Source organism: Poecile atricapillus, chromosome 4 (genome assembly GCF_030490865.1).
Source record: "Poecile atricapillus isolate bPoeAtr1 chromosome 4, bPoeAtr1.hap1, whole genome shotgun sequence".
NCBI classification, from domain to species: Eukaryota; Metazoa; Chordata; class Aves; order Passeriformes; family Paridae; genus Poecile; species Poecile atricapillus.
Window position 1 is genome coordinate 58,266,427 of NC_081252.1, and position 27,413 is coordinate 58,293,839.

The window sequence follows — 27,413 nt, forward strand, 5'->3', positions numbered from 1 at the left end:
TTTTTCTGGTTTATGCATTCATCTACACATAATATTGTATTTCTAAATGCAGTTAACTGGTAGTTTTCATCTTCTGCTTCAATAAGAATCCTGTAACTTACTCACAGGACTTGATCTAACAACGCCTTTACTTTGCATCACTCTTCAGTAGTGCAGAGTTCAAAAACCACGAGAGTGCATAATTAAAAAAAATACACACTACCATCATAGTAATTAACAAACCATTAATTTTAATTCCAAATAGCTAATACTCTTCAATTAGCCACCCGGATTAAAATTACTAAGAATTACATCACGTAAATAAGACGGATCATTTTCCTAATGCTTTTGTCCCTATCCTTCTAACCAACAGAGCAGACTTTGTCATCTGCTTATATGTATTTGAGCACTGAGTCGGAACCCTGGAGTGGAAGAAACAGAAGTTAAAAAGGGGATTACACGAACAATCGTGAGTTTATCGCTTTAGGTGAGCGCCCTCTTGTGATACAGACCAGGAGCAGCACGACACATCCAGCAACGCAAATGACTGCGGGCACCTCGAAGGGGGAAGAGTTTACTTTGTAGAGCTCTTTTCTGCTCAAAGAGCTAAGAAACCGTGTTAATTATGGTATGAGCCAACAATTCAAACAGGTGTGTAGGATTACTCTGTCAAAACGCCCAAAAGATCCTAATCAGGCTAACTAAACTTACAGAAGCGGGATGGTCGCTACGTACACTTCACACGCCAATGAGCTTAAAACTGTAAAACACAAGAATCAGATAAGATTTCATAAACAGATTCAGTTGACCAGGTACAGGCGGGTTATAATTAAACATTGGAACAAACACACCGCGTACTTGACGGGCCTCTTTAATTTTTCACACTCCCTACTAGTTATTTCAAGGAGGCGAATGGGAACCTGCCAGTCCCCGTGGCCGCCGGGGGGCAAAGGACAGCGACGGCGGCCGGGTGCCCGTGCTGCAGGGAAGCGTCCACCTGCTGAGGCTTTACTGGTAGTAAAGGTACAAAGCTTGGCCCAGATCTCCTGCTGGTGTAACTCTGTTTCTCCAAGATGTGAAAGAAAAAGAAAAAGAACAAAAAGAAAAAGAAGAAAAAGAAAAAGAAAAAACTTTGATCTTGCTGGGTAACGTCTTTGTCCCCGTGATGCAGTTTTGGGATACGCCTCCAGCCCTAGCAGGCTGCTGCTATTCTCTGAGGATCGCCCCACACGCACCTGTGCCCACAGACACGTGCGAGAAGCAAAGAACGCCCTCGTCCTGGCGGCAACAGCGGGGAGGTACGCGCTGTTCTCAACAGCCTAATGCTAAACTCTGCGGGGCAGGGAACACCAGCCCACCAACAGGCTCTTCCCAACCCAGCACTCTGGGCTCTGGCGAGCTGCCTCTCACAGCGGGACGCAGCCTGCGACAGACCCCAGGCTCGGGCCCGCTCCCCTGCTGCCCCGCACCTGCACCGGGGGCGGCCCAGCCCCGCCCAGCGGCCGGGAAGGGCCGGCCGGGGGCGGCCCCGCGGAGCGCTGCCCGCTGCGCGGATCTGGCGGCGGGGCGGGGCCCCGGAGCTCCGCCGCGCTCTGTGCGCCGCACCGCCCCCGCCCGCCCCTTCCCGGCGGGAAGTGCCCGGCTCGCACAGGCCCGCTCGGCGGAGGGAGAGCGGCGGCGGCGGGAGCGCCGCGGCCATGAACGCGGAGAACCAGGGCTGCAGCGAGCGGCTGGTGACGGCGGCCTATGTGCGCCAGGGGGCGCAGGGCCGCCGCGCGCACGAGCTGCGCCTGCGGGCGCTGCTGGAGCAGGTAATGGGGCCGCCGCCTCCCGCCCCTGCCCCCGGAGCAGCTCCGTCTCCGCGCACCACCGTCCGCACTGGGCAGAGCCGCCCCGCTCCGCGCACCGGGGTCCGAAGGGGCAGAGCGGCCCCGAGCCGCCCGCCGGCCCTGTGAACAGCCGGGTTCGGCGGGGAAGCCTCCCCCTGGGCCGGGCAGGGCCGCGCGGCCCCGTGAGCGCGCAGGCCGGCCGGCCTCACGGACTCTGCCCTCGGGCACGGCGCCACCGCGGTGTCCGGCCCGGGCGAGCCGCTGCCCCCATGGCAGGGACCTGACGGAGTCCCGGAGTGAAGGGCCGCGTTTGGGAGGAAAAGAGACTCACTGCCCTGGGTTGTGCATTTGCCGAGAAAGGCCCAGCGAACAGTTAAATAAATGTTTTAAAACAGTAAGATTTAGCACATTGTTACGTGAGGTAAAAAGCGATACTTGTGCCAAAACGATGTATTTCATTGCCTCCAGCGTATAAAAATCATGGTCAATGAATTAGCAAATGTTTCAGTTCTTGAGTATCCTCCGTCATGTCATCTACTGTTTCCAACTTAACTTTGATGCCACACCTCAGGAACTAATTCGATTTTTGAAAGGGCTCTTTTGTTACTGGGGCATGTGGAAAAGCCTCTGGACCCATAAAAAATCTTCATAGTTTTATGGGTCCCTGTCTTTTGAGAATCTTGTCTGCAGTTTGCAAAGATAGGTATAGTTCTTAATTCTATAAAGAGCACAAAAAGAGCATGTTTTTGGTTGCGGGTTTTGACATATTTTGGAAATGGTTTCCTTCCCTGTTAGATAATAACTAGAAAGGAAAATGTGTAGATAGAAAGATGTGTTAGATTTAAACTGTAGTTCCCTTCTGCTCATATTTTTGGTTCTCTAATATCTGAATATCTTCCCTTCTGTGCCGTTTTCACTGTTGAATTCTTGTAGTTCATGTACATCATGTCTAGAGAATACATCAAATAATCCATAGTCTTTTTGGGAGTAATTGACATGTATGCCCTGCAGTGGTTTTGTGTGTACCAGAGAGAACCCTTGAAGGTAAAAAATATCCTGATTGTTTTAATGTCGGGATGTGCTAGTGTAATTATATTTAATTCCCGGAAAAATAATTATTTAATTTTTCTCTGAATACAGGTTCATAACATTAGGTAGTATAAAAGAGAATAGTGAAAATACAAACTGCTGCTTAGCATGAGAAAGAAGGGTAACAATAATTAAACAAGTTGCATAAAGTTTTGTTCATTTTTCATTTCCAAGTTCTGTATTTATATTGCTACTATTATTATTATTATTATTAAGGGGAAATGTCCTGAAGATGGATGGGATGAAAGCACCATTGAATTGTTTCTTCATGAACTTGCTATAATGGATAGCAATAACTTCCTGGGCAACTGTGGTGTTGGTGAGAGGGAAGGAAGAGTGGTGTCAGGACTTGTTGCCCGAAGGCATTACAGGTACAAATTATTGACTATTTGAATTATTCAGGTTTATGATTAATGCTTTCCAATGGCATATCCTATTGTGATTTTGTTTATCTAAGACCTTGATAGCATTTGAGAAAAATAATATAATGCAATAATTGAATTGATAAAGCTTTCTATATTAAATTTTCATTAATAAATCATTAGAAAGTCTTGAAAGAAGCAAAAATGTTTTGTCAGGATTATGTCATGTATGCTGAATTTGTAGAAGCTGAAATTGTTGAGCTGTCCTCTCCAAGGGAAGCAGAGATCTTACTGTTTTAAAATAATCTATGCATTACATGCCTTTTATAACAATGTGCAGCTTTTAATCTGTGTATTATTAAAAACTACTGTACATTGTAGTTGCACAATATTAAACATTGACAGTGAACAGCTATTTGTAGTTTGTTATGTTTGTTAATTGCTTGATAATGTGATTAGTTGATAGGCAGATGAAACTCCAGTCCATCTATAATAGATTTTATATGAAGCAGGGAGGTCTCTAAAGACAAAAAGAACTTTTATTAGCTTGTAGCCCTTCTGACACTTACTCAGTGGGTATGTTGGATGCTATAATTCTAGAGGCTTTGCATTAATTTCCTTATCAATGTACTTTTTCATATGTGTGTGTTGAGTTCTGTGCTGAGTACTTTGCTGTGATGTTTTATCCAACAGGAGTGAAACAAAGTGAAAGTTCCAGGCTGTTTCTCCTTGAAAGATAAACACAAAAAAGTATTAGAGGCCAGAAATTTAGTAAGCTTTCCCATATAGAGGTTGAGTTAGGCTTGTTGGCTTTCGTGAGCCCTGCAGTACCATGAAAAATGCATGGTGAAATCCAGTCATACATCAGTTCAGCTTTTTTAGTTTTGTGTACAGCTCTGTAAACTAGGATACACATGGTAGGGGTGGAGAGGATATCTGAGGAAGTTCTGCTTTTGCACGGTGCTGGAGGAAGCATGCCTTGGCTTTTGGCCAGAGGGAGCCTGAACTGGTGTTCACTATTGCTGTTCCTATGCAGCTCTGTCACCTAGCATCTCACTTCTCTGGTGAGTGTCAGCAATAGCAAGGTGTCCTCCTCTCCTCTTATTTCTTCAATAAGTTTTAAGGTTTTACAGATGACTTGGGGAGTGATGGAGGTAGCAGGAGATGGTTTTCTAGCTGTCTCTCCTTTTAGCTTAATAAAGGGTCAGTCTTAGGGAGGATTGCTTCTTAGAGGAGCTGTGCATATGTGCACAAAATAAAAAGTACTTGTATGAGACAGCTATTAAGAACATAGCAGGAATGAGGGAAGCAAATATTTTAGGTGGAGTGAGGATTATATGTAAGTTTCAATTAATTACCAAGTGTTTGTTGATTTCAACTTAGAACTTGAAAAAGGAAAATAAATTCAAGCTGTAAAAACATGCTCCAAGAAATTCTGGATGTCATATACTCTTTGGACTGCATTTTATTCTGTTGTCAAGACAAAAATGGAATTAAAGCTATAAGTCGGTGTATACCGTTATTTTCTTACTTGAGCAGCTGCTGCATTTCAGACATGGGTAAAGTTAGTTCTGTAAGCTTGTATTTTATAAATTACTTCAGGATCCCTCACTCCTGAACTAAATAATGTTCAATTTTTATAAATGCAGTTTATAACCACAATTTTTAAACAGAATGCAGAGAGACATAGTATTCCGTGATAGATAACATAGAATAGCAAAATGATAGATGAAGTGAAGATGTATGAGATGGGCAAAGCGATACATATATATTTGTATATATAGATATGTATCACTTTGTATATATTATTTCCTTGCCTTATGGAGATGAAGCATTTGTCAAGGGAGCATCTATAATGCTACTATGCCTATGCTACACTGAACTATAGACAACTCATTTTTGTTTTCTTTTGTTGTTTGTCTGAACATGTCAGCATTTATAATGCTATTTCGGCAAACATCAAGTGCTGAGGTGTACTTAAAAGGAAGCCTGCCAAATGCTAAAGGTGTTGCTGCAGTGGGTCTTCTCTAAGTTTTTATTTGCATGCAGAAATATTGTTAATCTACTGTTTAAAAAAAAACCCAAAATTTCATACAAATATGTGTAGTTTGTTAAAATGGAATTGACTGTGGCAGATATTGATGTTACATTGGGTACAAAGTTTTCCACAATTGTTTATCAGATTAAATTCTCTTCAGTTAGGAAGAATTATGGCTTTGCAACGTGAAAAAAATTGATGTGTGTTTTCAACTTCTTTTGTTTAGGTTGATCCATGGAATTGGAAGGTCAGGTGATATTTCTGCAGTACAGCCTAAAGCTGCAGGTTCAAGCCTTTTGAACAAACTTACTAATTCAGTTGTTCTGGATGTTATAAAGCTGGCTGGTAGGTGTAAATTTGAAAAATCTCACTAGTTTGTGAAGTTCCATAATGGATTCTTCATGTTAATTTCGGACTTGTTTTTTGTGTGCAGGTGTCCGGACAGTGACCAGTTGCTTTGTGGTTCCTATGGCAACAGGCATGAGTCTAACTCTCTGTTTTTTAACATTGAGGCACAAGAGACCAAAGGCAAAATACATTATCTGGCCACGTATAGACCAGAAATCTTGTTTTAAATCAATGATAACTGCAGGTAAGAAGGTAACTGATTGACGACACAGTGCGTGTTCTTCCAACAGATATGAAACTTCCATCTATCAGACTGATCAATTCATAACCTGTAGTAAAATACAAAAAAGGCCTAATACATGGTTGTTCTGCTTTATTTGTGCACTCCTGATTTTTAACATGTAATTAAAACATGCATGCTCTCTTCCAAACGCCTTGAAAAATGCAGGTGTGTGCAGTGGTACAAAGGTATATAAGGGAGTCAAGTGAGAGCACAATACTAAGGAAGTTACAGTACACCCTCAGACTAAGATGCCTAATTTGCTGTCTTTAGAATTATGTAAAACCAAAGCTCATGGTTGAAATCTCTCTCTCAAATTTATGCAAAAACTTGTTTCCTAGGAATTGTGATCAGCAGATGACAAGCTCTCTGATGTGCACAGTCTTTTGTTATAATCTATTAAAACAATAGTAGCATGAAGTGTTTTTCAAATGCATAGTGGAACTAAACCCCCACAATTAATCAGAGACTTGTTGAGTTACATTCAGTTCTTGCTTTTTTTGGTCAGGTTTTGAGCCTGTGGTGATAGAAAATGTATTAGAAGGCGATGAGCTACGGACAGACCTCGAAGCAGTGGAGGCCAAAATCAAGGCTCTTGGTGCTGAAAATATTCTTTGTGTGCATTCTACAACATCTTGCTTCGCTCCAAGGGTACCTGATAGGTAATCAGTCTTTGTAAGAAGTGTGTTATTTGTTACTGTTAAAACAAATAAACATCCTCTCCACCCTCCCAACAACAAAACCCAGCCAACCAACACCTCCATGTTTTGACCATCCATCTTCCTAAAACTGCTTCTGCCAACTATTAGTAAAGGTTCTTTAATCCCCTTCCAGAAAAATGTATTTTAAAAGTGAGAACTACAAAGAAGGTTTTTCTTCTGTCACATAAGTGAGGTTAATGTTGTCTCTCGTGGTGAAGTTAATGTCATTTTGCTGGTGGTTTTCTTAAAGTTTCATGGAAGTAGTAAAAGTAGACTCTCATGGAAACATAATCCAGGAGATGTAGCTCCATATCTAATGCCATGTTTTAATGTTACTGTTGCCTTTTCTACTCTTCTACTCACAAGCATAGGAAATAAATGTTATTGACTCTGAAATGTGGCAAGTAAAAATATATTTCACTCTCCTCTCCTACCTTAAAAAAAAATCCCAGTATTTATCATAGGTTAACCTAGTTTCTAGAGGGAAAGATGGGAGTTAAATCCATATAATTCTGTCAGAATACTATGAACATTGCTTGAAGCTGACTTGCAGATTTATTGGCTAACTTAAATCACAGCTATCAAAACTGAATGGTCTGTTTTATAGCTTGGGTAAATGAATCTTCTCCTTATCTGCTTCCTCTTTTTGACATGCTGCGATTGTTTTGTCCTCTACAACTAAGAGATGAATTATTAGGCAGTGGCATTATGTTATGATATACCACAGATACGGGAAGATTTGAATGCACTTTCTGTTTAAAAGAAGCTGTCAACTATTGAAGGCCATAACCCTCATCTTCCTATAGGAAGGAAAACCCTGACAGCATTTCTGGAGGGCGCAATTTTAAATGTCTGTTTTTAAATATCTGCATTTGTAAGGCTTTATTTAGTTGTGGTGTTTTAAAATTTTAAGTCGTTTTATGGCTGCTGTACCTATGGCTTTCTTTTGAAGTACTGTTTAACTCTGTGGGAGTAATTCTCTAGTGTATAAACCCTCTTTCTCAGTATTCTACCTGCTGTTGCTGTAAGGTGTTTCTTAAACTACTATATTTAAGAGAACTAAAGGGAAAGTGTCCTTTTCAGCTGGTCTATGTACTTAGCAGTATTACATATCTTTTTGCTTTCAGTAGTAGAAAAAAAGAACAAAGCTTTCTTTTCATTGACTTGAACAAACAGCAGAAAAAGAAAGGAAGAATAAACTGAGAAATATTTCTCTATTTGTGACTAAGAAAGAACTTCAGTAGCCAACTTATGTTAATGCTTTATTTTTATGATATGATTAGTAGCACTTTCAATGATGCATTCTAGGCCTTGGAAGCAGGTGCAGGTACATACAGGTGCTGTGCATCGTTTGCTTCCCTTGCATACTAACACATTCTCTTCAAACTGTAGCATTCTCATTCTGTATTGCAAAATGGATCTAATTGTTCAATAGAATATTTTTAGGAAAAAAATACTTTGCTGTTTTCAGTACTTGTAGAAGATAGGTTATTGTTCCTTTAATTTTCAGAAGGTGAGAAAGATGAGCATACATAGCTGTACACTCTCTAGTTTGGTGAAATTCTCAGCCTGCACTTGAAAAGAAGCCTGTAAGAGGGAAATTGTTCCTTTGAGTCCCTCTAGAAGGTGAGGAATGCGTCTGATTAAGAATCAGCAGATCAGAAGGCAAAAGCTTTGTCCTGCATGTTATGTTTCTTCAAGTATTTTTGTTTATGAGGGGAAGCCACATGAGGAGCAGCTGAGGTCCTTTGGTATTTTCATGCTGGAGGAGACTCACTGCAGTTACAACTTCCTTGTGGTGGAGGAAGAGGAGGGGCAGGCCCTGATCATGGTCCCACTGACAGGACCCAAGGGAATGGGCTGAAGCTGAGCTGGGGAGCTTTAGGTTGGCCATTAGGAAAAGGTTCCTCACCCAGAGAAAGGTTGGGCATTGAAACAGGCTCCCCAGGGAAGTGGTCACAGTACCAAGCCTGACAGAGTTCAAGAAGCGTTTGGACAATGTTCTCAGGCTCATGGTGTGACTCTAGGGGGCTGTGCTGTGCAAAGTCAGGAGTTGGCCTCAATGATCCTTGTGAGTCCCTTCCAATTCAGAATATTTTATGATTGTGTTGATAAATGTGAAAAATTATTGGAAATGCAGCTCCTGACAAATATCTTGTCTGTAGAAGATCAATATGTACATTATATTACTGGTGTTCCCTAATCATAAAGTACTTCTGGTTTTTTTTAAGGATAATGTCGTTATGATGATTTCCTAAGAATTTATGTTTGTAAAATTTAATATGACACTTGCAGCAGAATTTTGCATTGAAGAACAGCACTAGACAATGTAATAGAAATAGTATGCAAAGGAAAGTTACCTCTTGGAAAATGTTTTCATACTCTGTCACATTTTATATGTATGTCAGTAAATTACAGTGAGAGGCTGCGCATAAGGAGAAGGAGTAAAAATGCATTGGAAGTAGTTTCCTAATTTTTTCTTTTAAAGGTAATATAACCTTTATCATCACTTTAAATTGTTTTATATTGCTTAATTTTTTTCTAATAGATTCTATATGTAAAACAGATTCAAAAGTTTGGGGAAAATCATGAGTAATTTTTTTTAAAAAATATAGAATGATTGGAGTGCTTCAGCAAAGGATACTGCATATATGTATGTTTAAAATGCTGAAGGATCTTAAAACGATCAGTGTGCTCACATAAATCTTAATTTGACTGATTGATTAATCAATTCAGGTTGAGCTCGCTGTGATTTCAGGGAGTTCTAAAGGCAAGTGAAGAGTAAACAGCTGAACAAATTTTCAATCTGTTGATGTCCATATTCAGACATTTTAGGGCTCTCCATTTCTCAAAGAATTTCTTTTCTCTCAATCAGTTTATCTGAAATGTGCAAGTGAGATTCCAGCCAAAGGATCAAAGTACTAGTTCTTTGAAATAAACAGAAACATGTAAAAACTTCCTATTATAGGATGCTTTTGATTCCAAATATACTTTTGAGACTACTATAGACTGTCTTCATGGTCAATATTAGAGAAAAGAAAAAGAAGTGACTAGCTAAAGCTATGTTAGTTAACAGTAAAGCAGCAAAAAAAATATTATATCTAAAGCAGATTGGTTTGGGATATATTAACGTGTGTCCAGACAGAACTTGAAATGAAGCAAGAAAAATCTCAGACTAGATCAACAATTTGCAATATATGTAAAAGCCAATAGAATTTTCATCTTAACTTTTATAGCTTAAGATGACAAATACTGCCTTGAGGTACTAATCAAAAAAGTTACTTTTCTCATTCTGACTTCCTTGTAGACCTTTCAGTCTTTTAATGGTCTGACTTGTAAGAAGAGCTACTGTAATCAATGCTTCTCTAAATTAAAATTTTATGCTCACAGGCTGGAGGAGCTGGCTGTGATTTGTGCTAATTATGACATTCCACATATTGTCAACAATGCATACGGAGTTCAGTCTTCAAAATGTATGCATCTTATCCAGCAGGTAGGAACCGTGTATTTCCAATCATATTTTTTAGCAAGTATAAGGAAATCTGTGATTGTAGAGAGACTAGATGCTTCATAGCTTTGAGAGTAATCCCATGCATGTCTGATATTTGAACAATTTGTTGGGAAAGCACAACAGACAGAAATAGAATTTAAGCATGGTAATTATTTCTATTATGTGGGGTTTTTTTGTAACCCTAAGTTTATTTAGGTTTTGTGTATGTTCATGTGTCTTTATAATGGAAAAATATCCTTAATAAGCTTTCTTAAAATATTACCTGAAGTTGTTGACTGAAAGTGACATAATCGATCATACTTGAATAGAAATTAAGCCTTCAACAGAATGAGTTACTGATTTTTAATTGAAAGTACAGGGTTCTACAGCAGGACTTGATGGAAGTTGTCACTGTTAAACTATTGTTGGCACAGAGAATGGCAGAGGAAACTGGTTTAAGTTAAATGTTCAAAAAAGTTTCATTTCTGTTGCTTTTTAATTTGAAGAGGATGTTGCTTGATATCTAAGATCAGTCATGAAACAGAATTCTTACATTTTCCTTCATTATATTGTGTGTGCAATGTTCTTCAGTATTCTCTTTTCTGTTACCTATTCAAAAGAACAGAGATGTATATTTTAATAGGATACAGTCGATCCTGAACTATTAGTAATTTAAAATATGCTGGTCATCTTTTTTTTTTCTGATTGCTAAGACATTACTTACAGGACACAGACCAACTTAATGTACAATTGTGAAAGAACATCATGTTGGCATTTCTAAACCTTGACAGACTGAGGGAATTTGTGAAATAGGAAATGGTATATGCTTTATTTGTACTGTACTTAGTACATGTTTATTGTATTTAACTTGCTCAAGTTTAGTGAGAAACTAACATGAATGAGGCTGTGGAAGTGCTGGGTTTTGCTTCATGAAATGTTCTAATGATAAACATTTCAGACTATAATAGAATTTCAAAAAATAGAAATAGAATTTTTACTGTGTTTGTTTCTGTGTTTTTTCTAGAATCAATAGGTTGTTTGTTCCTTACTTATGCAAATGTATACATTTGAACTCTGATTTATTTTACTTTTTTTTACAAAATGTATTATTTGTGCTAGAAAATTTTCTGTTTATGAGAAAGTAGTTATTAATGAATACTTTGGAATATGTGCATGCTGAGCACAGTGTGAATACAACTAGCAAGCTTTTGAGACTATTTCATGTTGTGCTTTTCCTCTGGTGGTCTCCTGTCAATTAAATCAAATGGTAACTGCAGGCATTCATGTTCCCAACAAAAAGCTGACAAACTTGGAGTGTTCTTCCTAAATCCTGTGCATTAAGCTATCAAAACATAGAACTAATAAATGGGATTTAGTTAGCTTTGCTTTTTTCTATCTGTTTGCCATAGATACTAACTCTGTTTCTACTTCTTACATTTAGTATGTACTCTTAAAAATGTATCAATTATTTTGATATGTATGGGGTTTAACCCACTTTTCAGGTTCTCTTATGCTGCATGCTTTTTAATTGTACGGTTCACATAGTTACATGCTATTCAAATTGAAGGTGTACTGCAGAATTTACATTTTTTCCTTTGAAAATATGAGTAGTTAGGTATAAGGATGTGGGGGATATCTGCTATAAGAAGTTACTAGCATCTTGATTATGAGAGCAGCCTTAGAAGGATGAGTGCTGGAATTAGCCTGTTTGTTTAATGAAAATTTATATATGTATTGAAAAAAGCTTTGCTAATGAGATGTTAACTTGTAGCCTTTTATTGTGAGAGTTGTAAAAAGTGTTCAGGATTGAACAGTTTTAACTGCATAATTCCCATTAAATTTTGAGGGGCTTCTTTTTTGTTGCTGCTGAAAAGGAGATACAGTTAGACTTGAAGGAACTAAAACTGATATTTTAAATCACAGGAAAATGGGAATTTGTGAGGTACTATGTTAGGCAGATAATGGTACTGATAGTAAGCAGTGCTAAAAGAGATAATACCGTGGTTTTTATATTTTGATTACAAATGCAGTATCTGAGAATTTCAGGAATTATATTTATTTCAGCTACACTTTTATAGAATTGCGATGCTATCACGTTTCCCTTTTTTCCTAATGCATACTGTGGATTTTATTTTTTGTCCTTTTTGATGAAGGGTGCTCGAGTTGGCAGAATAGATGCTTTTGTTCAGAGCTTGGACAAAAATTTTATGGTTCCAGTAGGTGGTGCTATCATTGCTGGCTTCAACGAGTCCTTCATTCAGGAGATCAGCAAAATGTATCCAGGTAACTAGTTCATGGGCTGATTTCAGCCATACAGAATAACTATAGAAAATTTGATTATCAGCTTTCTTTCACATAAAATTTATTTTTGCCACTTTAATCTCTATACTGGGTTTTTTTTTTCAGGAAGAGCATCTGCGTCCCCTTCTTTAGACGTCCTCATTACACTTCTGTCTCTGGGAACCAGTGGCTACAAAAAGTTACTGAAAGAGAGAAAGGTAAGTTTTTTGGCAAGCAGTATTTTCTTGCAGTCAGCTGTTAACAAAGCATTGTTGCAAAACTGCTTTGTGAAGTAAATCTAGTTTCTGTCTAGAAAGCCATTGAACTTATTCTGAGCTCAGAGCTCTGAATCTGGAAAGTCAGTGTGATATAATTACTTATGGTGCTCATGAGTGTGCATGATTTCCATGTTGTTGTTTGTTCAAACTGGGAGCCTAAACAGAGGGCCTGTACTATCTTGTACAGTATTCATATCTGTTGTTCCTAAATGTGACTAACATAGCAGAATTTTGTCCACAAAATCTTAAATGGAGAAGTACTATAGTGTTTTAACATGGTCACACTGCTTCCAGGACAGTCAGAATAATCCAGGATGTGTGCTCTTTCTCCTTTGTCTCTATTATGCCTTTGTGCTATGATAATGCTTAATTGAATGCTTGTGTGCCACATTGTGTGGAGAATCACAACTCCACAAAAAGAGGAAAATATTGCCATTTTAATTATTTATCTAGAGACACAGCTAAGTTTCTTCTCTGCTTTGCACAGACTATGGGTTCTAAGTTGGGTATAATTGCACTGCACAAAAATCCAGTGGATCAGGTTGGAATTTGTGTATCTGGAGTTATCCTTAATTCTGTAACTAATACATGCCTGATTTATCTCTCTTTATATAGTAATACAGAAGATTGTTTTTATAGAGGCTTTATATAAAGAAATGCTGTGAATTAAGTACTATTAAATTAATAATTTTAAGCTATGCATTATCTATTTCATTATTTTATTTGAAAACTATGTTCCAGTTGTTTCCTCCTGACGTCTTACTGCTGTCTCCGATTATGTGGCAGAGCCGTAGTTCTGGGTGCTGTGACTTATTTCTAGCTGCTTATAGAGGCATCCATAAATTCTGTGCTGGAACTGAGATCCCACAGGAATAACTAGACTATAGAAAACCAAACCAACTTAGCAACCTTACAATGACTAAGAAGTGATCTGTGCAAATAAAGTGAAAGCAGCTTGTGAAACACTGAAAGTAATTACCACTTTTGCCTCTGCTGCAGCACTTTATGCTGGATTGTTGTATGTATTGCCATTTATGTTTTGTGTCTTCATTAAAATCAAATTGTATTTTTTCCCCTTTACTCTTATGGCCGAAAGAATCTCAAGTAAATTTATTGTTTTCTACACAGCTGATTTTGTTGTTACATTTCTATTAGTAGCAGATGTATAAAGGGGATGAGAAATACTGTCCGAGTCATAAATAATAATTCTTTCATAAATATCTTAATGAATAGTTGTATACTTTGAGTCATCTAATTTTCTTGGAATTAGAATTCTAAAGTGAATACAGTATTATATTTTTACAGCTTCAGGTCTTTTTATTTGAAATGTGAATATACTCTATAAACAGAGCCTTATATATGGCATAAATATGTTTCTTTTATTGGATTTGCTATAGAAATAGAAACATTTTTGCTTAAATCTGTTTGTTCCTGAATTGTAAAAATGCAATAGTGATAGTTTATTGCCTGTGCTCTGAGGAAGCAGAGGCAGAGCTATTAAGCTTCCAGCAGGAACTATTTATAGCTTGACATTGAGTACTCCTTTCTATATTGGTGCAGCTGCACCTACTCACACAAAAAAAAATCAGCTATAAAAAACTTCAGGTGGTTTTTCTTTCTCTTTTTACCTGATCCTCATTTGCATGGGTGTTACTTAGATTATTTGAGTTTAGGCCAGAAAGACCAGAATATTACTGAAAAGAGATTAGTCCTGCACAAGCAAATAACAAAATAATCTGCCCAGTTTTTCTTTTACACAGATTAGCTATTTAATACAGCAAAGGAAGAGATTATATGAGGGAGAGGAGCATGTGCATGGAATGGCATTTTTTTTGACAAGCTGGGAGTTGTGGAGTGTGCAATTGTCCAAGAGTATGAGATTGTATGTAGTGTTATGAAGGAGTACTGACTTTTCAGAATTCCTTTTTATATATTTATATGATGGTTAGTTAGAACAGTGGTTTTCTGATCTCAGGCAATTCTGGGTCCTTTTGCAATGCAGATAACAGCTGGTCCATAGTCAAATTTGTAGCTTTGCTTTTAAAGAACTTTATGTAAAAGTTGTGTTTTTATAGCAACTTTTGATGTCTCAGTACAGGTTATGTTATGTCCTGTATTTTACATTTCTAGGTCATAAAAGTTTTCATATTTTCATATGTGTGTGTGTCTAAGCCAGGCCACATAACATAAATGTAGTTATTGCACTGTGTATGGCATAAACAACAGGCTTTGTTGTTATCTCAAATTTTATGGAAAGAAAGAACCCTACATTCAGGGTTTACATTCAGAACCCTAAAGGCCAGGTTAATACCTGCTATTATCCAATTTGATCCTTTTAATCCACTTAACTAATTATTATCCCAGTATTATTGAAGAGGTGGTGGTTTGGTTTTGTTTACAGCAGTTATAGATTTCCTCATTAGACTTAACAATCAAGATAATTCTCATTTTCTTAAATGTATTTCTGTGTTAGTGTGGGATGTGATAGAGGTTTTTATATTGGTATTCATCTGTATGCATACTTTCTGAGAGTAAAACTGGGGTTATTTTTATGTCCTTATGGAGCATGTATCTAAAATATTTAAAATCATACAGAGTGGAAGGAAATTGTTGAAGATTTTACAATTCATTATAATACTGGGTTTATGTTTCATGAGTTATTATTGTTGAAGTTCTGATTGGAATAAATTATTTGTATAGTTCAGTGTGAGTTTGTATTGCTGCTCTGCTTATGATGGAAGAAGAGGAAAGCCATTTAATGAAGGATATTAAAAATGTAAAAAAAATCAGCTATTCTCAAAGCAAGATAGACGTTTGTTACTCTTTTTTTTTCTAGTCAGCTTGTTACACTGTAGCATGTCAAATATGAGAAAATTGGGGGATTTTCCTCATTCAAAGTATATGTAACCATATTGAAACTTTAGAGTAGTTGGAGGCAAATTAGTTTAAATGAATTTTTTAAATGGTGTTGTGTAATTAAACAAGTGCTGAGCATGAATGGAAATTTCAGAGAGGCCTCCATACTTAGAGCCTGTGTTGAAGAAGTGTGGGTGACAAAGCCTGAACTCGAGATCTCAAAAGTGCTGAAGCAAAAATGTGTTGATTGCTGTTATTAAGAAAGACCTTTAAAGAAAATGTGAATGTTAGTGTTACCAAATCAGATTGGCAAGAGTTACTGGGCACTTTCTGTTAGATTACATATATGTTAGCTACAGATCATGTAAAGATTTAAAACTTTCTAATATATATCCCTAACAAAATTCCTGCAATGCAAGAAAATCTGCCTAGGAGGGTGTTTGATATATGCGAGTGCCACACACATACATGTATAGTTTGTCATGTGTTTGGCTGCATTTCAAGAAGGTGATCCTCCTTCTGGGCTCTCATCTGCTGGCAGCTCTCTGTGCTCAGCTCTGCAGCTCCTCTGTGGGGTGTGTGGTGCACCAAGGAGTCTGGTCAGATCACAGCTCAGAAGCAGCTGGTCCTTCTTAGGCATGAAGCAGGACAGGCTGTGATGGCTGCATTATAAAACAGCTGCTGCTGCAAAGTAAGATGGGACCAGATCGGATTCAGGCAAGCGTAGGAGAGCTGTGGCAGTCTGTGTCTAGGGTGAAGAGGCTGTAAAATGACTCTTGCACAGCATCCTCTTCTGCACCATAAGCAGCTCTGTGGCTGTTCCCTGAGGACAGCTCATCTTTTCAGATGAGAGTGACACAGGGGAGGAAGGCAGAGTGTTACAGACTCAGTGTAAGAAAGCTGAGTGGTTAGAGCCAGCTAGGATAGTTTCAACCCTGCACAAAAACTTTTCTGGCCTTCATCAGTTGCCTCTTTGTCAGCTGGTATAGGACTGATGGCTTATTTAGTACCCCAGTCTTCTTTTTCTCTGGAGTTACTGGCTTTTCCCTTACTTGTTTCTCTGTTGTTATTTTCATTTGCAAGAACAGTACCTATCACAATGGAGCAACTAATGAAGAGTACCCATACTAGTGTAGGTTCTATTAAAAGTAGTTCTATAGCATAAATATAGTATGATTCAAATATTTTTAGTGATTGTTACAACACTTCTTGAAAATATTTTTGTATATGTATGTGAAAGTAGACTGTTTCATCCAGACAACTGAATTGTTTGACGCAGACAGTGTTGTTGACTTGTTCTTTGTTTTTTAAGGTGTTTTGTTGGCTTAGATGCACGAAGAACCAGAAATCAAAGACATTTCCACATGGTTTAGCATTCATTTGTCTAGCCTGTCCTGGTTTGGGGCAGTCACCCCAGGACATAGCCTCATGAGGTTTTGTGATAAGTTTCTAAGGTAAAAGAGTGAATTAACTGACATTTAGTGCTTGAGTTGTTCAGTGTAACTTTAGCATAATAGTTGGCTTCATTGGAGAAAACTTGAGTGCCTACTACAGAAAATCTATTATGTAAGAGCTCAATTATATATAATTGCTTAGGGTGCTTATAAATTTTCCATGTAAGAGAAATATTTTATAATGGAGGTTGGCTATAGATTTGACCTCAGAAAAATATTGCTTTAATCCTTTTTTTGGAAAGGCAGTTAATCTATTTTGTAACAAACTTCTGAAACTATAAAATATCTACAGGGCTTCCAGTGGAAAGATGCAAAATAGTGTTCATAAAAACAGGGAATTTGGAATTTGTGTTCATGTAGCTTTAGTCAAAGTAATGAAAATACATACTTGGATTTTTTTTGCCATCTTTCCATTCTCCTTTGTTTTAACGAATTCCTATATATGTAAAGGCTCACCTAGTAACAGTTTCATTTAATACATTTAATTAAATTTAATATATTTATGCAGTGGGTAACTTTTTATACCAAGTTTCGGTAATACTTCCTTTCAGCAATCCTTTCAGTAATACTATAAGAGTTTTATCAGATGATTTCCTAGGTACAACACACAAAAATTGTTTGGAAATTGGTCTTCTTCCAGTATATTTTTTCTGAGTACTAATTTCACCAGTAGTATCTCCAGAGTAGGCACAATTTATGTGTATTTCTACAATATTTCACTTCTGTTTTAGAAGTAAATAGCCAGCAGAGGGAGCACAAATAAGTTTATTATTTGTATTCCAAAATAAATACTAATAAAAGTACATTAATGATGCTTATTATGGAAAGTAACAAATTAATAATGTGCTTATATACAGTGAGGGACCAGAGGAAAGGCAGAAGTGTCTGAACATTTGAAACATATTTTTCAGCTTCTTTGAGTGAACTGTTAATAAACTTTGAACTGAAACCATAAAATCACTTGATATATGAGAAATAAGAATGATTTTCACAGATTTCAAGTTCTGATAATTAAACATAGGTACCTCCCAAATTTTTTTTGTTTCTTTCAAGTATTACAGAAGCTTTATGTTTTTCTGGATAGTCATATCAATAGCCTAATTCATTTAGACAGTAAGAGGGTACTTTTTTCTCTTAATCTGAATTCATTCTGTGATACTAGGAAGTACAGGTGGGGAGCTGTGTTTGTTTAGTCTCTCATGAAGGGATGCAAAGTATCCTGCAGTGGTTCAAGAAAAGCAGCTGTAACATTCTTCTAACTTAGGTACCACAAAGCTCATTTGGTTTCATAAGACCTTGGAGAGGTTCTGTTCAAAAGCATAATTTTGATCACAAGCTGTAATTTATATCTGTCAGAGTCCACAGGTCAAAGCAAGATACTGGTCTACAAACAGAAAAGGTAATTCTATTTAAAGAATGAAAAATCACTTGTCAGGTCCAGAAATTGATGAGGATGCTTAAACAGGCAGTCACACTGAAGCAGATAAGCAGGACAATTTTTATGGCCTGAAAGAGGAGAAGCCTGGTGTTTAATATCTTTTAAAAAGGCTACGCAGTGTCTGTATGGTTTTGCTAGTTTTTATGAGAGACTAAACATTAGAAAGGATGGGAAAAAAGCTAAAGCAGAAGAATGTTGTTTATTCTCACTCTGTCCCTAAGTGTTTTGAGCTGATATCTGAAGAGGAATATATTAAATTGAGGAAGAGCATGAGCAATTATCATAGATTACTACTGGGGAAGAGGGAGGATATAAAATACAGAGGAAGAGAAACAGCCTTTTATGTTCAATGTGACTTGTATCTGAGCCAAAGTATTTATGAATATCAGTCTTATGACACTTTCACAGTAAAAGTGCAATCCAATTAAGTGATAGCAGAAATTCAGATATTTCTATTCTTATAGTCAGCTTGAACAGAAGGGTGGTCCTAGGAAAAAGATAGAGACTGCTCAACAGAGCTGAGTATTCAGGAGAATGTACATTGTCTGAAACAAAATACAGCCAAATATGTACTTATAGCCTCTTCAAGATACTGGAGTTTTATTCTCGTACAGAAAAAGAAGTCTCTGCACTAGGGGGAAATGTTATTGTGTGATACATGGTAACAAAATATACTGCTTTTACTCTGGAATGTATTAAAGGAGAGAAGACAAAGTAAGGAGCAACTTGCCAAAACGTGACCATCTGTGCTGGTCATTCTCAGAGGTTTATGGGGCTAGGGTGTGGGAAGGCTATTGAAAAGTAGGGTGGGGTAACACCTGCTGTGCAGTGGCAATCTCTTCAAGATTTTTTTCCTCGATTGGTTTCAGGGCCATAGGGAGAATGAATGACATCCCAAACATATGTATTAGAGCAGGTAGAGACTTTTGTATCAGCTTGAGAGATAAGAACAGTGTTCAGGAAATGGAGCTGTTCCTTTATAGAATTATTTCAGAGAATTGTCTGATCCACTTGCTTAGTACATATGAAAAGGGAATTAGCTGAGCACCTGTAGGATGTAATGAAGATATAACAGTTCTGTGAAATAGGTGCTATTTTCTCTGTTTGATAGCTAATAACAAAAATATTGCATCTTTTTTTCAGGAGATGTTTTTGTATCTTTCAAGTGAGCTGAAGAAGCTGGCAGATAACCACAATGAGAGACTGTTAGACACACCACATAATCCCATTTCCTTAGGTAATTGTTGGGGTTTTAACTTAAAAAAAAAATCTAATATACTGTGGATTCATAATGCACTTCCACATACCATTCCTATATATTAAACATCACTATATGCTACTAAATTGAATAATAATTCAATAAGGTTACCAACAAGGTAATCTGCTATAAAAGTAGCATAGTAACTTGGATCCATTATTTTTCTCCTGTCCACCATATTAATTTGACAGAAATTAATTCAAGACAGGCTGAAGAAATACTTCATAAAAAGTAGATTTAAAAATAAATTACAGTGTAATTACTCATCATCTTCGTGTTGTAAAAGAAATTATGGAACTCCTACTCAAGGTATTTGTTCTAACCAAAAATTCTGCTGAACACCAACATAATACTCTCCACCTGTGCAGAATCTGCATACAGTCTAACCAAGGAAGTAATCTATGACAGGTTGTGGAAAAATTAAAAATTATTATATGTAGTGTTTCTTTTTTTTCTTTGAATGTGAACACAAATAGTTGGCTACATTCTTGCTGTTGGAACACAGCTTGTCATTTGTGGTGGTTCTTTGGAGGAAAACCAGCTTTGTAGCAGTTTTAACCTGACCTTATGTTACTTTAGCCATGTCACTGAAGAATCTGAATGAAACCAATGATGGTGCTGTTACCCAGCTTGGATCTATGCTTTTCACAAGACAAGTTTCTGGAGCAAGGTAAGGATACTATGAATTTAAAAAATTGGGGGAGTGGGGAGGGTGTATTAGCATATATTGTACAAAATTCTGTGAAATGTTTTATACCAATTGTGTCGTGATTACAGAAGGCAGTCTAACAATAACAAGTTAGAGAGTAATCACCCTTCTTCATCACTGTTATAGAGTAGAAATGTCTCCCTGCCTGAGTTAGCAGTGAGGCTTTCCATGTCTACTTTGGTAGCCTAAATAGATCATCTATGCCCATTTAATTTATTGTCATTGTTCCCTATTATCCCTTGATTTCATTTAGTTTCCAGATGTTGTCTGATCTTACAGTTTAGGTGTAAGCTACAACAGAAGATCTTTATTTTGTTTATTGCAGCACAAATACAGTTATGCTGGATATCAAGGGAATAAGTTTTTAATATCCTACATAGCTTTTTGTCAAATGGAAATAAGTTCTGCTTTCTGCAACTAATTGTGTTTAAAAAATTAAAAAACTAAAAATCTATAACCTGAGCTAGTTTGAGCTGAATTTATTCTTAGAGATACTGTTACAATGAAATGTGAGCCAAATAATTTTTAATGATTTTGGTTTAAACCTTTTAAAAGAAGAGAATTATTTAAAATTTGTTTTGGCAGCATTCCTTAATCTGAATATTACTGCTGCCATGCTAACTTCTGCCATAGACTTAATGTTATTTTTCTGTGGCAGAGCTGAATGTTTCCACGTCAAAGGGCATGCTTCATTAGCTCTGATTATTCCACTTCTTGCACAGATGAACGACAGTGAATCTATATGTACTGTGGTTAGATGCTCTTTTTAATTTGCCTGTCCTAACCTTGGCTGGTCCTGTAATTTTAACCATCTTTGGCTGAAATTGTTCAAGAGTTTCAATTTTTGAAATTCTTTGCCTGATGTGAAGGTTTCAGGTTTTCCCTTTTGTTACATAAGTAATTCTTTTGTAGTATACACTATTTGACCTGGAATTTCAACAGATTTTAAGTTATGCTGGTGCTGTGCATTACTGGTAGGAATAGCAACTCCCTACTTCAGTAGGAATTTGTGTAATTGTGTTCAACCTAGGGTAAAACATAAAATGTCAAGGCATCTTTAACTGAATTGTGATTTTGTTTGTTTCAGAGTTGTTCCTTGTGGGTCTGTACAAACTGTGAATAACTACACTTTTAAAGGCTTTATGTCACATGCAAATGACTATCCTTGTGCTTACCTCAATGCTGCCTCAGCAATTGGAATTAAAAAGCAAGATGTAGATGTATTCCTAAAAAGACTTGACAAGTGTTTGAAGACTTTTAGAAAAGAAGCAAAGCAAGAAAAAAGTATAAATGAAATCAATGATGCTAATGCAGCCACAGAACAACTTGAAGACTAGAAGATACAGATTTAGTAACACAGGAAGATGAGGTTTTGTCTGAAGTATGTCAGGTTTGTATTGGGTCAGGGCTGTGCATCTGCAGTGCAGGAATTTGTTCTTGATCTTATATTCTTGTTATTGAAAACAATAATAAAAATTTGAGTGGAATTCAGCTTTAAGAAAGTAGGTAATACTCTGTCCAAGAACAAAGGACCAGACACAAGTTTTTTGTAATGTATGAAATGCAGTTAATATCTGCCAAAGTAAAGCTTTATGTTCACAAAGACTTAAGAGTTTGCCTTTCAGTTTGTGTGTGGCTATTTGGACCAGTGTTTATTGAATCACAGTATGTTTATTCACATGTTTTTGTTTAACAATATTGTTTGTGGCAGTGACTGAATTCCTTCCTAGGTATAGACCATCCAAGCAACACATTTCTTTGCTCACAAAATACTTTGTTTTTCATCAGTGAATGTGTCACTTTTAATTTCTTTTCAAAGATTTATGCAAATGTTGGGATAGCACTTACTAAATACCTTGTTCAAACTGTGTGGGTAAATGACAGAGTTGGAATAGTAATGTTTTTCAGGTGTTCTCACCTGTCATGAACTACCTAGAACTAGTCAGCCTCCAGGGGCAAACAGGAACCTTAGAGTACCTCATATCCTGTCAGTACGCAGCTCTTGAAAACATTTGCATAGTTCAGCAGCCCAGAGGGGTTTTAATACTGAAAGTCAGGGTCTGTGAAGAGGTACAGTCATTGGGGGGTTTTGGCTTTAGTTTTTTTTTTTTTTTCATTCTTCTGATTTGAAAGGGTGTTCAGATCAAAAACTGACTGAAAAGGAGGAATGCAATGTAGGACTAATGCATCTGTTTTAAGAGCCAGTGAGACATGAGAGTATTTTGGCATTTTTAGACCACTGTTGTTGAAATTTATATACTTCCATTTTTGTAGTGTCTCTTGCCATTGGCACTGTTGCTTTTGTGGATCTATGCAGTTGCTGATTTGAATTCATTAGGCAAACAATAGATTCAGAGTCTGTTCCTCAAACAAAGGTTCCATATCACTGGAGTGACAGTGCTGCAGGTTGCAAAATGTGCAAGTTATTCTCAAAAGTGGTTACTACATTGTACATAGCTTCTATGTAATTTACTGTTCAAACTAAGCATAATGTTCAAATACATTTTCTTTGTCTGTGTAATGTAGTATTGCTCAGGACACCACAATTAATGAGTTCTAAAAGTCAGGAAATCACTTAATCAGAATAGTGGTGCTTTTGAGAGATTGTCTGTCCAGCACATTCAAGTGAATTCACGCAGGAGGTGATGCTAGTATGTGGGAGTTAATAATGTGCTAATCATCATGAAGGTGCTCTCACTTAATGAGGTCCATGGTATCTTCAGCTTAAGTTGAACTGCTGCTTCCACATTGTTACTGCTTGAGTTACAAGTTAGATTGATTAAAGCTTGTGCAGGTACAGCTCCCCAGACTGCAGTCACCATTGTTTGCTGTACAAACACATCCTAGGAGACAAGTCAGGTAACTTGGCCACTGAGCCCTTGTGGCTGTAAGGAGATGCAAATAGCTTGTCTTTTTTCTCTCTCTCTTTCCTCTCCCTCCTTCCCTGTTTTTTCTGGGTTTGTTTTGTTGGTTTTTTTAATGAGAGCATGCTGTACCTCAGTTTTTCCAGTCAGTAAAACTTCCACAAACTCTGGAGTCACATCTCTGCAGCTTACTGCCTCAGTACTTGGTATATTGGAGCAGCCAGTGAAAACTGCTAGATTTTAGTGATACCTTTCTTCCTGGTTTTTGATATTGCCTGAATGAGTATAAATTACTGATTTAGATGTCCAGTCACAGAATGTGAATGTTAGCACTACTATTACAGGAGTTTAGGGAAGTGTGTGATAACAGTTAAAATAAGTGTTTTGATAAGTAGTATTCTGATTCTGAATAAAGAAAACAGCAGTTGCTTCTCTGAGAGAAAGACATTTCTGCCTTTTTTGGTCTCATAATGAATTGTCTGCTGAAAGTAATTCAGTCACTTGTAATATAAATTGAACTGCTTCCTTGATTAATGTTTTTTTCTGTCTTTGAAATGTTTCTCATTTGTAATCAAAGCTGAAAATTTCAAGAAAGCTCTAAACAAGAGCTCATAGACCTAAGAAGTTTTTGATTTTTACTTCTTAAACCTTTTTTATTAAAAAAAATAAGGCAATGACTTTAATTGAAAACAAATATAAAATTTAATTTGTGTCATTCAAATTCTTCACAGATCTTAGTGAAGACACCTGAAATGAAAAAATCTGTAATATTTTGATAAATGTGTTCCACCACAATGTATAAACTCTTGAACCAAGTATTCATGTTATATTGCTTTGGTAAGCTTTTGTACCAGTTTTCAGTTTTATTTGCTTGCTTTATCCCCATAAATGTCTTCAGTTTTAATTAATACTAATTTTTTTAAGACAGACCCATTCTATAATGTCACATAAATGTAAGGGAATTTTAAGTAATTCAAATGGCAATATCCTCCCAAGTAAACAGAGAAGACCGGGCTCTTTACAGCATATTTGGAACAGGAGATTCAGTAGAGGATAAAAAGTATTTTTCAAGTAAGAGTATAAATTTCTTATTCTCTATTCAGTAATGTCTATAATAAAGTAGTGAAATAACACTGGAAGATATACTCATGAGCAGAGGTTTCATTTCTTTTGTATAACAGTTACAGGGAGATTTCATGGCTGTGGCAGCTCCCACCCACTAAAAGTAGTACTGTGAAAGATGGCAGTGGCATGGGCATATATCAAACTGCACAGAGTAAAACAAATAGCCAATGCATTAGCAGTTATTTGCCTTCTATAAAGATCTTTCCAAGATTGTACAGTGAAGTAGAAAAGCTTCTTAATTAAGCTGCAGCCCTTTTTCTAATCTCTACATACACACATCACTAAAGGCTTTGACATGGCTCAAAATCTGTAAGAGCCAGCTCACTGCTGCTTCTACATTATGAGGGAGACATCTGGGAAGGCTGCCTGGGCTTCAGAACATACTCAGAATTCATAGAGCAGGAATCCTCAGTAGAAACACTGAGAAGAGATGCCCATTTAGTAAGGCTGTCTCACAGCTACTATTTATGTAGCTACCTTTCTCCAGCATCTTCTAGGTTGCAGCATGTTGTTAGGGTGCAAGGGTAGGCAGGGACTGCTCAGGTTGCCGCAGTCTGATTTCACCAAGTGACTTTCTGCCCTTACAAGGCCTGCAACTGTTGTGTGAGGTGCTTTTCTATCCCACTGATGTTGCATCTTAGGCTCTCTGGATCTATACAGGTGGAAGAAATGACGGAGCAGATGGCTGTGCCTTATAAAAATAGCACTGGGATAATATAGTGCAAGTAAACTGACACTGAATGACCCATCTCACAGGCCCACTCTTACTTTACTTTTTTTTGGTAGTATCTGAGATAATCAACAAAACAAAGAACTTGGAGCAATAATATTGCCTATTTGTGCTTTGCTCATAACAATTGCCTAAGATACAAAGCAAATAAAATCTACCAGATGCAGCAAATTCTCTTGAGCCTAAGAAAGCAAAATTGTAATGTTGCAAATGTAAATGCTGGCATTGCAGCTTAATACACATATAAACCGAGCAATCTATATTGTGTGATCATCATTTTTTAAGAAAGGCTGGAGCCCAGAGACTAGCAAATGTTCTCATCTGCAGTGTATCAGCAGTTCTCAGTCTTCAGCTGCTGTACAGATAATAATTCTAATTGAAGAATCATTACATGGATCCATATGTGAATGATAGATGGGCTACAGTCTTTGTTCATGATACTTTAAAAATTGAGTTGCTGCTTCTACTTTTATAAGGGGAGATTAGATTGCCTTTTCCCGTCCCCCTCCTTTTTTTTTAACACAACATTTTAATCACCCTGCTCTGACAGGATTTGGAATTTGAAGGGAAAACAATTTCTATAGCTGACAATTTTTTTAAACAATAGCTATTTAAAATCTTGAATTGGTTACAAAGTGACACTCCACAGAGAATCTTTGTTCAAATGTTTTTATTTCTGAAACTAGTGCTTGAAAAATTGTGTTCCATGTGCTCTGTAATAATTGTTTTTCATATAATATACTTTTTTTCCCCTCAAAGATAACAGCATACACTTTAGTGCAGTTTAATAATCCTTTTAAAAATCCATAGTTAAAAAGGCATTTGCTCCATTACTCATCAAGCATCTGTTGTATCAAAGAACTGGTAATATATTTATCTTGATGGATAAGCTTCAGTGTTCTGGACCAAGTTCAGTGTAACTGGACCAAGCTTTCAATACTCCTTTGGGGATCCTAAAGTCAAGTTCATGATCTAATTAAGATGGGTGTGATAATTATATCTGCTGCTGGACAGGAGTCTTTCATCAAACCACATTTCAACTAAATTCAAAGTTGATCCAGTTCAGAAGCTGAATTGATTTCTTAATGTGGATGGTGAAATTTAATTTGCCCTTAGAATCCTGCATTCCAATCCAGGCTGAGCCAGTTATGGCCAAATTATAACAGTTTGATTTTTTAATGTAGCATGAATGGAAAGAAGGCAGTGGTTTCAGCTGGGTGCTACCTTTCCTATTAGTTGTTCTCAAAGGGCTGAAAATGCTAGGCTACCATCTTACACCTACTGCTGTTTGGAAGGTGTCGTTGGTCATGTACACGTGTGATGACAGCAGCAGAGGTGGGTGTGTTATTGATCTTTATCTAGGCATCCCAAGTAAGAACACACTACTTGGGAATTCAAGATGAACACTCATGAGCATCCCTACTCATCTGCTTTCTCCAAAAACTCCTTCTGAGGCAAATTTCCTGTAATTGAAGTGTACCAGAGGAGCACATGGCCAAAATACAGGGAAAAGGAGCAAGGTCTCCAACATTTTTGAATCTTTCTACATTGGTTATATCTGTTTGGCTCATGTGATGTATAAAGCTCATATTGCTACGGAAACTAATGTAAAGAATGTTTGCAGCCATTCTTGTCTCTTACCTAAACTATTTCTGAGCTACCTCTGTAGGCCCTGGGCAGGGTGCACTGCTCCAGCACTGCAGCTGGTAGTTCTTGGGTGCAGCCCTGAGCTCTGGCTGCAGGCGAATTTGGTACCCAGTAGGGGAAAGCATTACTGCTTTGCTTTGGTACTGGGCTGCCAAGCACACGTGAAGTAGAACTAGTTTGCAGACACAGCTACTGTTGAGGAGTTAAACCTGCAACTTTCTAGAGTCTGAGGAGCTGCAGAAGGGAAAAGAGCTTTGTTTGGTCTACAGTACGTCAAACTGAGAAATATAGCTGTTGAGCTAAAATAATATGCCTGTTATTTTCTATAGAAATGTCTTTTTTAAAAACCTGCAACATACTGTATAAACTCTTGATTAAATACAAGTCTGATTACTACTCTCATTGTCTTCTGGTTTCTGATTCTATACAGCATCTATTTCAATAGTGGTAGAGGAATTGCAAATAGTTTAGTGGGTGGAGAGGCTTGGGATACAGTAAAGACACATTTTTAAATGGAAGATGAGGAAAGTGTCTAGAAAGTTCATAAAAATAGAAATAGCCTGGAATGCTTGCTGTGCAGCTGAGGAGGTGCTGAGTCTCCAGGAGGATCAGAGTATACATAGTAATGTCTTGACCTCCTGCACCATACAGGCACCAG

General features: G+C 37.3%; 1 protein-coding gene across 1 annotated transcript; it reads left to right on the forward strand.

The window, feature by feature from the left end:
* The first annotated feature begins 1,577 nt into the window (after positions 1-1,577).
* Positions 1,578-27,141, forward strand: SEPSECS (Sep (O-phosphoserine) tRNA:Sec (selenocysteine) tRNA synthase). Its single transcript, XM_058838627.1, has 11 exons — positions 1,578-1,790; positions 3,114-3,268; positions 5,524-5,642; positions 5,731-5,889; positions 6,434-6,587; positions 10,017-10,119; positions 12,270-12,399; positions 12,523-12,614; positions 19,566-19,659; positions 20,260-20,350; positions 21,477-27,141. Exons 1-11 carry the CDS (start codon positions 1,677-1,679, stop codon positions 21,724-21,726), a joined length of 1,461 nt encoding a protein of 486 aa, XP_058694610.1. The 5' UTR covers positions 1,578-1,676; the 3' UTR covers positions 21,727-27,141.
* The last annotated feature ends 272 nt before the right edge of the window (positions 27,142-27,413 follow it).